The sequence below is a fragment of the Mirounga leonina genome, unplaced genomic scaffold (genome assembly GCF_011800145.1).
Source record: "Mirounga leonina isolate KUSES-001 unplaced genomic scaffold, KU_Mleo_1.0 Mir_82, whole genome shotgun sequence".
In the NCBI taxonomy this organism is placed as follows: domain Eukaryota; kingdom Metazoa; phylum Chordata; class Mammalia; order Carnivora; family Phocidae; genus Mirounga; species Mirounga leonina.
The window spans coordinates 8,190,294-8,206,838 of record NW_023270825.1 but is presented as its reverse complement, the minus strand read 5'-3'; the positions used below and the strand labels follow the sequence as shown (position 1 = coordinate 8,206,838).

At 41.8% G+C, this 16,545-nt stretch overlaps 1 protein-coding gene across 3 annotated transcripts in view; it reads right to left on the bottom strand.

The window, feature by feature from the left end:
• Positions 1–16,439, bottom strand: part of ATG2B (autophagy related 2B) — an 82,447-nt gene extending 66,008 nt beyond the window's left edge. For 2 of the 3 annotated variants that reach the window (XM_034992822.1, XM_034992821.1), the window contains exon 1: positions 15,835–16,439. In XM_034992822.1, coding sequence (XP_034848713.1) covers positions 15,835–15,996 — 162 coding nt within the window. In that variant the 5' untranslated portion in view covers positions 15,997–16,439. The remainder of the gene's footprint in view (positions 1–15,834) is intronic. The other variant, XM_034992820.1, reaches the window with a different exon arrangement.
• Between the last annotated feature and the right edge of the window lie 106 nt (positions 16,440–16,545).

Here is a 16,545-nt window from a genome sequence, read left to right as displayed (position 1 = left end):
AAATATACCCTAAATCTCTAGTGCATGGCTTTGTTCTAGTCTCCTGCCTGATCACAATCTCTCCTTTTTTGTTTTTTTTTAATTTTTCTGCTTTCTTTTTTCAACCAACTTCTTATCAATTCCTTTTATAAAATCTTTTATAATTTTCATCTTTACAGTCATATTGCATCCCTTCGTCGTATTTACCCTTATTTTTGTATATATATAAGTTTATCTTTCTTTAAAATTTTGAGAGGCAGTTTCTTCTAACAAACCAAAATAGGCCCAAAATCTAGAGTGTGGCTCTATTAACCAGCCTGATCATGCTTTTTTTTTTTTTCCTTTTTCTTTTTCTTTCCCTTTCTTTTCCCCCCAGTTTCGGGTCTCTTCTGATTTGTTCAGTGTATATTTTTCTGGGGTCGTTGCTACCCTGTTAGCATTTTGTTCTCTCATTCATCTGTTCTCTGGACAAAACGACAAGACGGAAAAACTCACCTCAAAAAAAAGAACAAGAGGCAGTACCAACTGCCAGGGACCTAATAAATACAGACATTGTAAAATGTCGGAACTAGAGTTCAGAATGACAATTATAAAGATACCAGTTGGGCTTGAAAAAAGCATGGAAGATACCAGAGAATCACTTTCTGGAGAAATAAAAGAACTAAAATCTAACCAAATCGAAATCAAAAGGGCTATTAATGAGGTGCAATCAAAAATGGAGGCTCTAACTGCTAGGATAAATTAGGCAGAAGAAAGAATCAGTGATGTAGAAGACCAAATGATGGAGAATAAAGAAGCTGAAAAAAAGATAAACAACTACTGGATCATGAGGGCAGAATTTGACAGATAAGTGATACCTTAAGACAAAACAATACTAGAATAATTGGGATCCCAGAAGAAGAAGCAAGAGAGAGGGGGGAAAAGGTATACTGGAGCAAATTATAGCAGAGAACTTCCCTAATTTGGGGAAGGAAACAGGCATCAAAATCCAGGAGGCACAGAGAACCCCCCTCAAAATCAATAAAAATAGGTCAACACCCCGACATCTAATAGTAAAACTCACTAGTCTCAGAGACAAAGAGAAAATCCTGAAAGCAGCTTGGGACAAGAGGTCTGCAACCTATAACAGTAGAAACATTAGATTGGCAGCAGATCTATCCACAGAGACCAGGCAGGCCAGAAAGAACTGGCATGATATATTCAGAGCACTAAAGGAGAAAAATATACAGCCAAGAATACTATATCCAGCTAGGCTGTCATTGAAAATAGAAGGAGAGATAGAAAGTTTCCAGGACAAACAAAAACTAAAAGAATTTGCAACCAAACCAGCCCTACAAGAAGTATTGAAAGGGGTCCTCTAAGCAAAGAGAGAGCCTAAAAGTAACATAAACCAGAAAGGAATAGAGACAATATACAGTAACAATCACCTTACAGGCAATATATTGGCACTAAATTCGTATCTTTCAATAGTTACCCTGAATGTAAATGGGCTAAATGCCCCAATTAAAAGACACAGGCTATCAGATTGGATAAAAAAAACCAAGACCCATTTGATATGCTGCCTGCAAGAGACTCATTTTAGCCCCAAAGACACCTCCAGATTGAAAGTAAGGAGGTGGAAAACCATTTACCATTCCAATGGGCACCAAAAGAAAGCTGGGGTGGCAATCCTTGTATCAGACAAATTAGATTTTAAACCAAAGACTATAATAAGAGATGAGGAAAGACACTATATCCTACTTAAAGGGTCTATACAACTAGAAGATCTAACAATTGTAAATATCTATGGCCCTAACATGGGAGCAGCCAATTATATAAGCCAATTAATAACAAAAGCAAAGAAACACATCGACAACAATACAATAACAGTGGGGGACTTAAACATCCCCCTCACTGAAATGGACAGATCATCTAAGCAAAGATCAACAAAGAAATAAAGGCTTTAAATGATACACTGGACCAAATGGATTTCACAGACATATTCAGAACATTCCATCCCAAAGCAACAGAATACACATTCTTCTCTAGTGCCCATGGAACATTCTCCAGAACAGATCACATCCGAGGTCACAAATCAGGTCTCAACTGGTACCAAAAGACTGGGATCATTCCCTGCCTATTTTCAGACCACAATGCTTTGAAACTAGAACTCAATCACAAGAGAAAAGTCAGAAAGAACTCAAATACATGGAGGCTACTAAAGAATGAATGTGTCAACCAGGAAATTAAAGAAGAATTAAAAAAAATTCATAGAAACAAATGAAAATGAAAACACAACTGTTCAAAATCTTTGGGATGCAGCAAAGGCAGTCCTAAGAGGAAAGTATATAGCAATACAAGCCTTTCTCAAGAAACAAGAAAGGTCTCAAATACACAACCTAACCCTACACCTAAAGGAGCTGGAGAAAAAACAGCAAATAAAGCCTAAACCCAGCAGGAGAAGAGAAATAATAAAGATCAGAGCAGAAATTACTGAAATAGAAACCAAGAGAACAGTAGAACAGATCAATGAAACTAGTAGAACATGTGGTTCTTTGAAAGACTTAGTAAGACTGATAAACCCCTGACAGACTTATCAAAAAGAAAAGAGAAACGACCCAAGTAAATAAAATCATGAATGAAAGAGGAGAGATCACAACCAACACCAAAGAAATACAATTATAAGAACATATTATGAGCAACTATATGCCAGCAAATTAGACAATCTGGAAGAAATGGATGCATTCCTAGAGACCTATAAACTACCAAAACTGAAGCAGGAAGAAATAGAAAAACCTGAACAGACCCATAACCAGTAAGGAAATTGAAGCAGTAATCAAAAATCTCCCAACAAGAGCCCAGGGCCAGATGGCTTCCCAGGGGAATTCTATCAAACATTTAAAGAAGAATTAATACCTGTTCTTCTGAAACTGTTCCAAAAAATAGAAATGAAAGGAAAACTTCCAAACTCATTTTACTAGGCTAGCATTACCTTGATCCCAACACCAGACAAAGACCCCATCAAAAAGGAGAATTACAGACCAATATCCCTGATGAACATGGATGCAAAAATTCTCACCAAAATACTAGCCAATAGGATCCAACAGTACATTAAAAGGATTATTTACCACAACCAAGTGGGATTTATTCCTGGGCTGCAATGTTGGTTCAACACCTGCAAATCAATCAATGTGATACAATACATTAATAAAAGAAAGAATAAGAACCACATGATCCTCTCAACAGATGCAGAAAAAGCATCTGACAAAGTACAGCATCCTTTATTGATCAAAACTCTTCAGTGTAGGGATAGAGGGTACATACCTCAGTATCATAAAAGCCATCTATGAAAAACCCACAGCGAATATCATTCTCAATGGGGAAAAACTGAGAGCTTTCCCCCTAAGGTCAGGAACGCGGCAGGGATGTCCACTATCACCACTGCTATTCAATACAGTACTAGAAATCCGAGCCTCGGCAATCAGAAAACAAAAAGAAATAAAAGGCATCCAAATTGGCAAAGAAGTCAAACTCTCATTCTTTGCAGAGGATGTGATACTTTATGTGGAAAACCCAAAAGACTCCACCCCAAAACTGCTAGAACTCATACAGGAATTCAGTAAAGTGGCAGGATATAAAATCAATGCACAGAAGTCAGTGGCATTCCTATACACCAACAATAAGACAGAAGAAAGAGAAATTAAGGAGTCGATCCCATTTACAATCGCACCCAAAACCATAAGATACCTAGGAATAAATATAACCAAAGAGGCAAAGGATCTGTACTCAGAAAACTATTAAATACTCATGAAAGAAGTTGAGGAAGACACAAAGAAATGGAAAAACGTTCCAAGCTCATGGATTAGAAGAACAAATATTGTGAAGATGTCAATGCTACCTAGAGCAATCTACACATTTAGTGCAATCCCTATCAAAATACCATCAACGTTTTTCAAAGAAATGGAACAAATAATCCTAAAATTTGTATGGAACCAGAAAAGACCCCAAATAGCCAGAGGAATGTTGAAAAAGAAAAGCAAAGCTGGCGGCATCACAATTCCGGACTTCCAGCTCTATTACAAAGCTGTCATCATCAAGACAGCATGGTACTGGCACAAAAACAGACACACAGATCAATGGAACAGAATAGAGAGCCCAGAAATGGACCCTCAACTCTATGGTCAACTCATCTCTGACAAAGCAGGAAAGAATGTCCAATGGAAAAAAGACAGTCTCTTCAACAAATGGTGTTGGGAAAACTGGACAGCCACATGCAGAAGAATGAAACTGGACCATTTCCTTACACCACACACAAAAATAGACTCAAAATGGATGAAAGACCTAAGTGTGAGACAGGAACCCATCAAAATCCTTGAGGAGAACACAGGCAGCAACCACTTCGACCTCAGCCACAGCAACTTCTTCCTAGACACATTGCCAAAGGCAAGGGAAGCAAGGGCAAAATGAACTATTGGGATTTCATCAAGATAAAAAGCTTTGCACAGCAAAAGAAACAGTCAACAAAACCAAAAGACAACTGACAAAATGGGAGAAGATATTTTCAAATGACATATCAGATAAAGGGCTAGTATCCAAAATCTATAAAGAACTTATAAAACTCAACACCCAAAGAACAAATAATCCAGTCAAGAAACGGGCAGAAGACATGAACAGACATTTCGGGGCAAAGAAGACATCCAAATGGCCAACAGACACATGAAAAAGTGTTCAACATCCTCGGCATCAGGGAAATACAAATCAAAACCCCAATGAGATACCACCTCACACCAGTCAGAATGGCTAAAATGAACAAATCAGGAAACGACAGATATTGGCGGGGATGTGGAGAAAGGGGAACCCGCCTACACTGTTGGTGGGAATGCAAGCTGGTGCAGCCACTCTGGAAAACAGTATGGAGGTTCCTCAAAAAGTTGAAAATAGAGCTACCCTACGACCCAGCAATTGCACTACTGGGTATTTACCCCAAAGATACAAATGTAGTGATTTGAAGGGGCACATGCACCCCAATGTTTATACCACCCATGTCCACAATAGCCAAACTATGGAAAGAGCCCAGATGTCCATCAACAGATGAATGGATAAAGAAGATGTGGTAATATATATACAACGGAGTATTATGCAGCCAAAAAAAAAAAAAAAACTTGCCATTTGCAACGATGTGGATTGAACTAGAGGGTATTATGCTAAGCAAAACAAGTCAATCAGAGAAAGACAAGTATCCTATGATCTCACTGATATGAGGAATTTGAGAAACAAGACAGAGGATTATAGGGGAAGGGAAGAAAAAGCTGAAACAAGATGAAACCAGAGGGAGACAAACCATAAGAGACTCTTAATCTCAGGAAACTAACTGAGGGTTGCTGGAGTGGTGGGGGGTGGGAGGTATGGGGGTGCTGGGTGATGGACATTGGGGAGGGTGTGTGCTATGGTGAACACTGTGAATTGTGTAAGACTGTTGAATCACAGACCTGTACCTCTGAAACAAATAATATATTATATATTTTTTTAAAAAAAGAAGATAGTAGGAAAGGAAAAATGAAGAGGGGGAGGAATCAGAGGGGGAGACGAACCATGAGAGACTATGGACTCTGAGAAACAAACTGAGGGTTTTAGAGGGGAGGGGGTGGGAGGGATGGTTAGTGCAGTGATGGGTATTAAGGAGGGCATGTATTGCATTGAGCACTGGGTGTTATACGCAATGAATCACGGAACACTACATCAAAAACTAATGACGTAATGTATGGTGACTAACATAGCATAATAAAATAAAATTAATTTTAAAAAAAGGAAATATTGGGGCGCCTGGGGGGCTCAGATGGTTAAGCGTCTGCCTTCGGCTCAGGGTCATGATCCCAGGGTCCTGGGATCAAGCCCCACATCGGGCTCCTGGATCAGCAGGAAGCCTGCTTCTCCCTCTCCCTCTGCCTCTCTCCCTGCTCATGCTTTCTCTCTATCTCTGTGTCCCAAATGAATAAATAAAATCTTTAAAAAATAAATAAATAAAAATTAAAAAAGGAAATATTTACTTAATGCAAAAGAAAGCTGGAAATTAACAGTAAATTTTTAAATATGATCAATTTCAATTTAATTACATGTTCTTACTGCAGAGAAGTCATAGCATGATCAATACAAGACTTAAGCATAAAATATATAAATTAAGATAAAATTTTGCAAAGATGGACATATGAGTTCAATGGGAAAAGATACAATGTTAAATTTCCAACTATTAATGAAGAGTTTGTTCAAGCATTTTTTAATGTATAATGATGGGTATTCTGATCCTATTGGGTGAAAATATGTATTTTTTACATCAGTATTTACAACACAATAAAAATTATCCTCTACAACCATTTAAACTGTTAAAAACAAAACTAAAGGCCAAGGTGGAGTCACCTGCCCCCAGGACAGCAAATAGACTGATTGCAGTTTCAACCTCTCCAGGAATGAAATTTTAAGCCCATCAGTCTGGATTTTCTGGTTGGCAACCAATGAGGTAATCCGTGTGTGGGCTCTCCACCCCAAATGAAGATGAAGTAATCCACCTAAAACTCCCTGCTCTTCCCCTAAGGAATTAAGTCCTGGCCAGAAACAATCTTCTCTCTTCTTTTGCTAGTAACTGCTTGCCCTACCCTCCTCCCTCCTTCAAAAACCTTCCCTTTTGCACAACTTTGGGGCTCCCCTGCTAGGTGGGATACTGTGTGATTCAGCCAATTAGAGTTTCAAATGCTCTTGGGTGAATTTTTTTTAACAACAAAATTATGAAAAATTTTCAAGTCAATTTTAAAATGCACAAGGAATGCGATAATTTTTCAAAAATTTTAAGAGAAAATTGGGCAAACGTGTTTGAAGAACACTCCTTTAAAAGAGCATGTATTCAGGTCCTAGCTCAGTCGCTTTACTAGCTGGGTGGCTTTGGACAAATTCCTGAGTCTCAATTTCCTCATCCATAAAATAGGATAGTATCTATTTCATAGGGTTACTGTGAACATAAATGAGATAATAACGCATAAAGCTATTAACATAGTTCCTGATACCAAGTACACACTTTATAAACGTTGACTATTGTTCTTTATCTTGCACAGGGCCTACCTAGTGCAATGATGATCACTATTAGGAATTCAAGGTGTGTTCGACAGTATGGAGAAAAACATTAAGTTACGTTTCTCTTCACTATGTAGCATAAAACTAACTAAGAAAACACATCCTTATTAGTTTAAACCAAGGTATCAGAATTCAGAGAGATAAAATAGAGCATAAAAATTAGCAAGACCTGACTTAAACCAATTAACACTTGATTTGCACTTATTACATACAGGACACTGCACTATGCTATTTTATATCTATATTATTGCACTAATTGTCACAATACCTCTCTGAACTAGGTATTTTTGTGCCCGTTTTACAGATAAGGCAACTGAGATCAGAAGAGTTAAGTAACTTTCAAAAGCTGTTCAATTAATCACTGCAGAAACAAAACTATAAAAAAGATATATTTTCACGATGGAAAATCTTGCAAAAGGCTCATAAGAATGATGTGCAAACACCATTAAGTCTCAGAAATGCAGTACGTGGGCTTGGCAGCTGGCTTATAGAACAAGTTTTCTGTGATAGAAAAATTCTCAATCCCTTTGTACTAGTGTTTTTCAAAATGCAGTCAAGGACCATATGCATCAGACTCTCCCAGGAGGCTTCCTAAAAAGGCAGATTCTTAGGTCTTTAGAATGAGAATCTACAGGGAAGGGGCCAGAAGTCTGCATGTTAGCAAACTTCCCAGGTGAACCCAGTGCTGCTAGTGTTTTTAGAAGTTCAGGTTTCTTGAATCTTTTGAGCCAGTGTGATATACAAAAAGAATATAGGAGTCAGAAAGACTTAGGTTTGAAATCTTGCTGCACTGCTGATACTAAGCCTGAGTAAGTTACTTAACCTCATGGTAAAACGGAAACCCAACACAGAGCAAGAAAACATATATTAAAAGCACCCATGATATACAGAGATGGAAGGTGCTTAATAAACAGACGCTATTATGTTCAAAAGCAAACTAAAATCCCCTACCTTGACTCTATGTCCCCTCTAATCATCAACCTCATTTCCCTTGTAACCAAGGCCAACAATTTACTGGAACCACCAACTACTACCTGCCTTCTAACCCACAGGTCCTATGACATTGCTCTTAACTGCCAAAAAGAGCTGCCAAACCCAACAAACAATGTTCAGTCTTCATCTTCCTTGAATTCTCATCTCTAATTCCTATGACTGCTTCCCTGTCTGAAATCCTAACTTCTTTTGGCTTCTATAACATTCTTCACACTCTCACTCTTCCTTCCAAACCTTTACCACTTAAATAGTGGTGTTCAACTCAGCTTCATCTTCAGCCTTTTTTGTTTCTCAGCCTCATCTACATACTACCCAGGAGCTTTGTGCTGTTCCTGTGTTTCAGTCATTACTGACACTCTGATAACTTGCAAATCTTTATCTCCAGCTCTCCCTCAACTCCAATACTATATATGTTGTGAGAATTAATAAAAGGAAACTGCATCTAAAATGGAAGGAAGAGGCACCTGGGCGGGTTAGTTGAGCATCTGACTCTTGATTTCAGCTCAGGTCGTGATCTCATGGGTCATGAGATCAGGCTCCACGTTCAGCAGGGAGTCTGCTTGGGATTCTGTTTCTCCATCTTCCTCTGCCCCTCCCCCTGTACTCGAACAGGCTCTCTAATAAAAAATAAATCTTGAAAAATAAAATAAAATGGAGACAGGAGGCCAGCAGGGAAAGCTCTCATGCCAACCACTTGTGGTCAGTTGCAGACTCAACAAGGAGAGACCTACCTTGCAAGTCCAGCCTACCTTAGCTACTACCTTCCTATCCCAGCAAGAGGTAGGAAAATTTCCTTCTTCCCCCAGACCCCCACAACTGCCCAGCTGGGGAGAAACAGTCACAATTCAGCCAATGAAGAGCCACTCTACTTCAAACTCCCAGTTTACTCCAATGGACATTTTGTTTCTAACAGCCCTTCCAACTTCTCCCTTTCCTCTGTAAAAGAATTTACTTCTTTGTTCTCCAGACTTGCCTATAGTTTTGCTGTAGCTTACTTGTCCCAGATTGCAAATCTCTGCTATTCCCAAATAAACCAATTTTTGCCGGTAAAGCAACTGCTAGTTTTATTTTTAAGGTTAACAACATATAGCTCCCACTGCCTCCTGAGCATCTGTCTGGATTTTCCAAAGTCCCCTTAAAAAAAAAAAAAAATCAATGTTTTTGAAACTTATTCTCCCCCCCAACCTCAATCTCCTCCTTTCCTCTCCCACTTGCTCCCCACTCCCACAGGAACAGAGAGGGGGGACAAACACAACCTTCTCTGTATCTAATATTTCCTATTAAGCCAATAAACTACTGCAGTAAGCTATGGTCATTCAAGATCATCCCTCTACTCATGTTTTTCATATTTTCATAACAATTTTAAGAGAAAAATTTTAAATGTTTGACTCTAAAAAAAGGCCATCATTTAAAAAGTTCAAAATGGCTTATCTTATGGGTTAATTATTCCCATAATTAAAAGTCTGAAATTGGGGGGGGGCACCTGGGTGGCTCAGTCGGTTGAGCTGTCTGCCTTCGGCTGAGGTCATGATCTCAAGGTTAGGGTTAGGGTGGGAATCAACAGTTCAAGAATTTACACTGTGCCACTAAGGTACAAAATACTATCTCTAAATACAAGATGTTTAAATAGGTCATACTTACACACAGTCTTATATGCACTTGGGCAAAATCCCCTATATTCAATATCATAAAGTACTTAGAAATTCACTCATTCTGTGAAATTCCAAGGTCTACTACAGTATATGAGTAGGACAAAATTCTCAGCTTACTTGGCCAAATGGGTTCCCTGTTATCTACTCAGGCAACATTTTCCTCATTAGCCCAATGAAGTATAACCTTGCGATTAATTTTTGACCTAAAAGCAGAGCCACCTGAAGTGCTCAGCAAGTGTCCTATCACAGATTCCCTTAGAGTTTTTCTTATGTTGAAGGCCACTTTGCTTTCAGTAATCAATGAGTTTCATACATATAGATAGAAAAAGAGAAGGTAACACTGGTCTACTACACCATCTGGCATAGAATTAGTAATCAAATGTTGCTTGAACTAAAGATAATTTTATTATATACACCAGTATAAGCAGGAAAGAATAGAAAGATTATTAAGGGGGCGCCTGAGTGGCTAAGTTGGTTAAGCGACTGCCTTCGGCTCAGGTCATAATCCTGGAGTCCCGGGATCTAGTCCCGCATCGGGCTCCCTGCTCAGCAGGGAGTCTGCTTCGCCCTCTGACCCTCCCCCCTCTCATGTGCTCTCTCTCTCTCATTCTCTCTCTCAAATAAATAAATAAAATCTTTAAAAAAAAAAAAGATTATTAAGTTGAAATTAAAAGGCTTCAATGTCTCAATGTCTATCTTCCTGGACATAACTGAACTTCTGCAAGCAAAGGGTCTTTATCCACTGCTTTATCCCCCAGCCCCTCATTGTGGCATATGCTAAGAACTCAGTAAATGTAAATGAACCAATTGATGAAAAAACTTCAATTAAAAAAATAAGAATAAAGTCAAAGTCTTAGAGTTGGAAAAGGATGAGTCATCAAATCCAACCTCCTACCCAAGTAGAATTTCCTTCTTTCAACATTTTAAATTTTCAACCACTTCCTTGGGAAAACAATTTATGAATATATGAACCCACTACAGTTGTAGAATAGTCTCAAACCCTCTGCTTCTATTCCTCCCTCCCACTTTAAGCCTTTCAAAAGTAGTGATCTCCAAAGTGCAGTGTTATGTATCCCATAGTGACAGAGGACTTACAGGTCTGTGAGAAGTTAGACATTCTATCCTCAATTTTTCACATTTTTAGATTTAACAGTTGTACCAATATTTAATATACAAATGGGCATTGGTACTCTCACTCACGCCATTCATCAGATTGGCACAAAGCAAAGAACAGCAGCTCCACACTGGGGTAATGTTAAGAGTGGTGCCCTCGGGCGCCTGGGTGGCTCAGATGGTTAAGCATCTGCCTTCGGCTCAGGTCATGATCTCAGGGTCCTGGGATCGAGTCCCACATCGGGCTCCCTGCTCCTTGGGAGCCTGCTTCTCCCTCTGCCTCTCTGTGTCTCTAATGAATAAATAAATAAAAATCTTAAAAAAAAAAGAGTGGTGCCCTCACTTGGATATTCCATTTCAGCATACTGAACCTTATTTAGCATAGATTCTACATTAATAAAAACAGATCTTGAAACAGTAGGATCTTGGTAAAGAGATAGAATATGGCAAAAACTTTGATTTCCTGGTTTTCTTATGGCCAAATATTTAAGAGTTGAATTTAAAGATGATAAGCAGTTTTCTTCTACACAAAGAGTTCCAAATATACATTTATGTGATGACCCATGGCTATCAACAGCATACACTACCTAGCAGTTATATTCCAAAAACAAAAAAAAAAAACCATCTTTTCAAAGTAAAGACACCATTTTAGGGGCACCTAGGTGGCTCAGTTGGTTAGGTGTCTGCTCTTGATTTCGGCTCAGGTCATGATCTCTGGGTGGTGAGATTGAGCCCTCAGCATGGAGTCGGCCTGAGATTGTCTCTCTGCCTCTGCCCTGCCCCCAACAAAAAAAGTAAAGATATCATTTTAATTAGTGAGAAAATAACTGCTTTTCAGGGTGCCTGGCTGGCTAGGTTGGTAGAGCACGTGATTCTTGATTTGGGGATTGAGTTCGAGCTCCATGCTGGGTGTAGAGATTACTTAAAAATAAAATATTAAAAAAAAAAAAAAAGAAAAAACTGGGGTGCCTGGGTGGCTCAGTCGGTTGAGCTGTCTGCCTTCGGCTCAGGTCATGATCACGGGGTCCTGGGATCAAGCCCCTCATCGGGCTCCCTGCTCAGCGGGGAGCCTCCTTCTCCCTCTCCCACTCCCCCTGCTTGTGCTCTCTCACTGTCAAATAAATAAAATCTTAAAGAAGACTAAAAAGGAAAAAATGCTTTTCAAAGGATACTTGTATTACAAAAAAGACATTCTGGAAAATTATATCTGGAAATGTTTCCATTCGTACATGATTTTGTTACTGAAACAATTAAAAATATTGTCTATTTTTTAAAGTCATCTACATAGGTTATAAAAGATTTGAAAACACGAAAAGATTATCCCAGTGAATCAAAGTCTTAAAGAATTCTTTAAAATAGGTTTTAAAGGTAAATTTTTATATATATAAAAATGCAACGACTTCCAATTAATTAGCAAGAAAAACTGAGACCAAGAAAGAAGGGAATGTCACAACCAATTTCAACACAATCCTGTGCACAATTGATGGTTGAGAACTGAAACATTTACTAATGTCACCAATGATGTGACTCTTACATTTGGACCTATGAATCTTTGCCAGGTATCTTCTTTGCTTCACTCATGAAAGTCATTAAAATCAAGAGTCAAAAGCAACTGAATTTGGAATCAGAATTCTGAAGAGTTGGGACACCTGGGTGGCTCAGTCAGTTGAGCATTTGCCTTGGGCTCAGGGGGATCAATTCCTGCATTGGGCTCCCTACTCAGTGGGGAGCCTGACTTCCCTCTGCCTGACGCTCCCCCTGTGCGTGCAGGGGTGCACTCGCGCTCGCACGCTCTCTCCCTAATAACATAAAATCTTAAAAAATCTTGAAGAGTTATAGCTAAGTGTCACATCAAAATTTATCCTAGTTCATACATAGCACACTAGAATAGATAAATCAGCAACAGCAAATGTTTACTGAATGCTTTGACATTTTATTTTTTTTTAAGATTTTTATTTAATTTATTTGACAGAGAGAGACACAGCGAGAAAGGGAACACAAGCAGGGGGAGTGGGAGAGGGAGAAGCAGGCTTCCCACTGAGCAGGGAGCCCGATGCGGGGCTCGATCCCAGGACCCTGGCATCATGACCTGAGCCGAAGGCAGACGCTTACACCCAAGTGCCCCTTTATTTGACATTTTAATTGGGCATATCCTTCACCTTCAAGAAACAGAACAAACCAGGGCGCCTGGGTGGCTCAGTTGGTTAAGCGACTGCCTTCGGCTCAGGTCATGATCCCAGGGTCCTGGGATCGAGTCCCACATTGGGCTCCCAGCTCAGCAGGGAGCCTGCTTCTCCCTCTGACCCTCTCCCCTCTCGTGCTGTTTCTCTCTCGCTCGCTCTCTAATAAATAAATAAATAAAATCTTTAAAAAAAAAACAGAACCATAATCTTCAGATTAAGTCTAGCCATAAATTGTTATGTTAACAATCCTGAAGTCAAATTGTAAATTATTACCACCTGGGGCCCCTGGGTGGCTCAGTCATTTAAGCATCCAACTCTTGATTTCAGCTCAGGTCATGATCTCAATCAAGGTTGGAATCCATGTAGGGCTCTGTGTTGAGCTTGGAGTCCGTTTAAGATTCCTCCCTCTCGGGATGCCTGGGTGGCTCAGTTGGTTAAGTGGCTGCCTTCGGCTCAGGTCATGATTCCCAGGGTCCTGGGATTGAGTCCCACATCAGGCTCCTTGCTCAGCAGGGAATCTTCTTCTCCCTCTGCCTGCCACTCCCCCTGCTTATACTCTTTCCCTCTCTCTCTCTCTCTCCAATCAATAAAATCTCAACAACGACAAAAAATTCCTCCCTGTCTCTCCCTCCCCCTCTCTCCCCCTTTGCAACACCCCCCTCCGCCCCTCCACGTGTGTTCTCTCTAAAAAAGAAACAAAACAAAACATACAAAAAAACAAATATCACCGCCTCTGATTTCCCATGAAAATTAAAACTACACAAATAAAAGTGCCTAGCACAGTGCCTAAAATAAATAGATGCTCAATAAACATTAACTGCCTTTTCCCTGGCTTGAAGCCATGTGATTAATGAAGAAATAAGGGGCTTAAGAATTAGACAGGTTTGGGCGCCCGGGTGGCTCAGCTGGTTAAGCGACTGCCTTCGTCTCAGGTCATGATCCTGGAGTCCTGGGATCGAGTCCCGCATCCGGCTCCCTGCTCAGCAGGGGCGTCTGCTTCTCCCTCTGACCCTCTTCCTTCACGTGCTCTCTGTCTCTCATTCTCTCTCTCTCAAATAAATAAATAACATCTTTAAAAAAAAAGAATTAGGTTTGAATTCTCACAGTACCACTTGCTGTCTGACTTGGGGCACATTTTTTAATTCCAACTTTAAAATAGAAATAATAAGGGCGCCTGGGTGGCTCGGTTGGTTAAGCGACTGCCTTCGGCTCAGGTCGTGATCCTGGAGTCCCGGGATCGAGTCCCGCATCGGGCTCCCTGCTCGGCGGGGAGTCTGCTTCTCCCTCTGACCCTCCCCCCTCTCATGCTCTCTCTCTCTCATTCTCTCTCTCTCAAATAAATAAATAAAATCTTTAAAAAAATAAAAAAATAAAATAAAATAGAAATAATAATACCCACCTTATGGGGTTAATGTGACAAGTCATTAAAAAATAATGCATAAAGTTGGGGCGCCTGGGTGGCTCAGTCAGTTAAGTGTCTCCCTACGACGTCTACTGTCACTGAGCTAACTGGCAGCCTGGCTAGCATGACCTAGCCTTGTGTGGGACTAGGGCTCTTTCCACTATTATTTGTACTTTCCCTAGTTAAGTCATCTACTTACTGAAAAACGATATATGTTTATTCGTACTAGTACAAATTCACCAAAGGGTCATAATAAGGTGTTAGCATAATCGAAATTATTCAGGTTTCTGTGGCTATAGAAGTCATTCCTCTGTTAACACCTTTATATAAAAGTAAAATATATTTAAGCTTTTTCAACAGTTTAAATGGGGGAGGGGGGAGGCTTCCTTTTGTTTTGCTCAACTATCACCGGCAAGTCACCTATATTTATAATTTCCTAAGTGTAACCTGTGTAGTTGTGCTTTTAGAATAGTAAAACTCTAAGATAGCACAACCAATTCAAACTGCCAGCAGCAAACTCTAGCCAACAAATAAAGGGTTGGGGGAAGGAGAAAAGCCGCTCCGTTCTTGCTCAACTCAAGGCTAAATACAGTTTAAGTGAAATACAACGCACTGAACATGCAAATGCAGGTACAACCACACGTGGTGAGTTAAACTATACGTGAAGCACCTGTAAAGCACACAGTTTGAGTCAACTCACAGCCTCTGGCTGACAAGTAGAAAACAGGTTTTTAAATGTCTGAAAATCGCAGCTTCAGCGCTTTTGCAACACCTGCTTTTACGATCGGTCACGTGAAGCGAATAAGCAGAACTAACCAGCACTCCTAGGGCCCCACCACCACTCACAGGCCGGCCTCGTAAACGTATCATCAAGCAAAAAACAGGCAAACCGGCCGGCCGGAGGCCTTCACCTAACTTCCTTCCAGGTGGCAGACGCTGTACGGAGACCACGGTGTTCAAGTGGCCAACCCAAAATAAATAAAGGAATAACTAGGAATTCAGACATCCCCAAAGGTCCTCCTCATCCTTAATCTTTCCAGAGTGTCATCCCATGAAATCGGATTTGTTTGCCACAGAACCCCGCGGCCCCTGCTACCCAAGTGTCAGCCCTGCTCACCACCTTCCAGGGACCCCTCGCGGCCAACTTTCCAAAATCCCCAAACCACCGACGCAACTGCTTCCCTCCCTGTAGACTCCATCACCTCTGTTAAGTTTCTGGAACACGTGATTTCGGGACGCAACTTGCTAGAAACAGACTAAACACTCGAACACATTTCCGTGAGCCCTGCAAACCTCGGACCCAAACAATTCCCCGGGAGGGGATGAACGTCACCAAGCTCGGGTGACACTCGTTCAAATCGCCCTAAGAATGGGAGCCAGACCCACCCGGCTGGCCGCCGGCGGCTCTTACCCATTTGTCCAAGGGGACTTGGGCGAGGGACCCGGTGCCCTGGTACAGATCCAGGCTGAGCTGCTCCAGGCTCAGCTTCTCCTGCAGGAAGTGGCCCAGGTACCTTTGCAGGAGGTACCGACAGGCCCTCTTCTTGATGGACTCCGAAAACGGCCAAGGCATGATGAGGGCTGGCAACGGGGCCCGCGGGGGCTGCAGGCGGCGGCTCCGGCGCTGGGGCCCAGGTTCCGGCTCCGGGCCGCGGCGGCGGCGCCTCGGGTCCCGGCCCGCGTGCCCGGTCCGCGGCGGGGCCTATGCCCGGGACAGCCCCTCCATGCCCGCTCGGCGCCGGGCGTCCCTCAGGGCGACCCCATCGTCCGCGCCGCGCGGCTCGCGCTAGGCCAGGCGGGGACCAGGCACGGAGGAGTCCCCGTCGCCCCAGGCCCGGGGAGGGAGTGCGGGGCCTCCGCGAGGGCCCTAGAAGTCACCGAGAGAGGATGCAAGAGAACACGCGGGGAGGCGGCAGGCCCTGAGGCAGGCACCGAGGCGGACTCCTCCACCGCCGCCGCGCGACGAATTTGTTGTCACCCGCGGGGCGCGCTCCCGGTTCTGGGACGCTCCCGGCGCGTTCGCGACACCCCCAGTCGCGGCGCGCGGCCCGGCGCTGGCGGAAGTGACGCCACACTAGGGCTGAGGAGGCGGGGAGAAGGGCCCTGACGGGAGCGGTTCCGG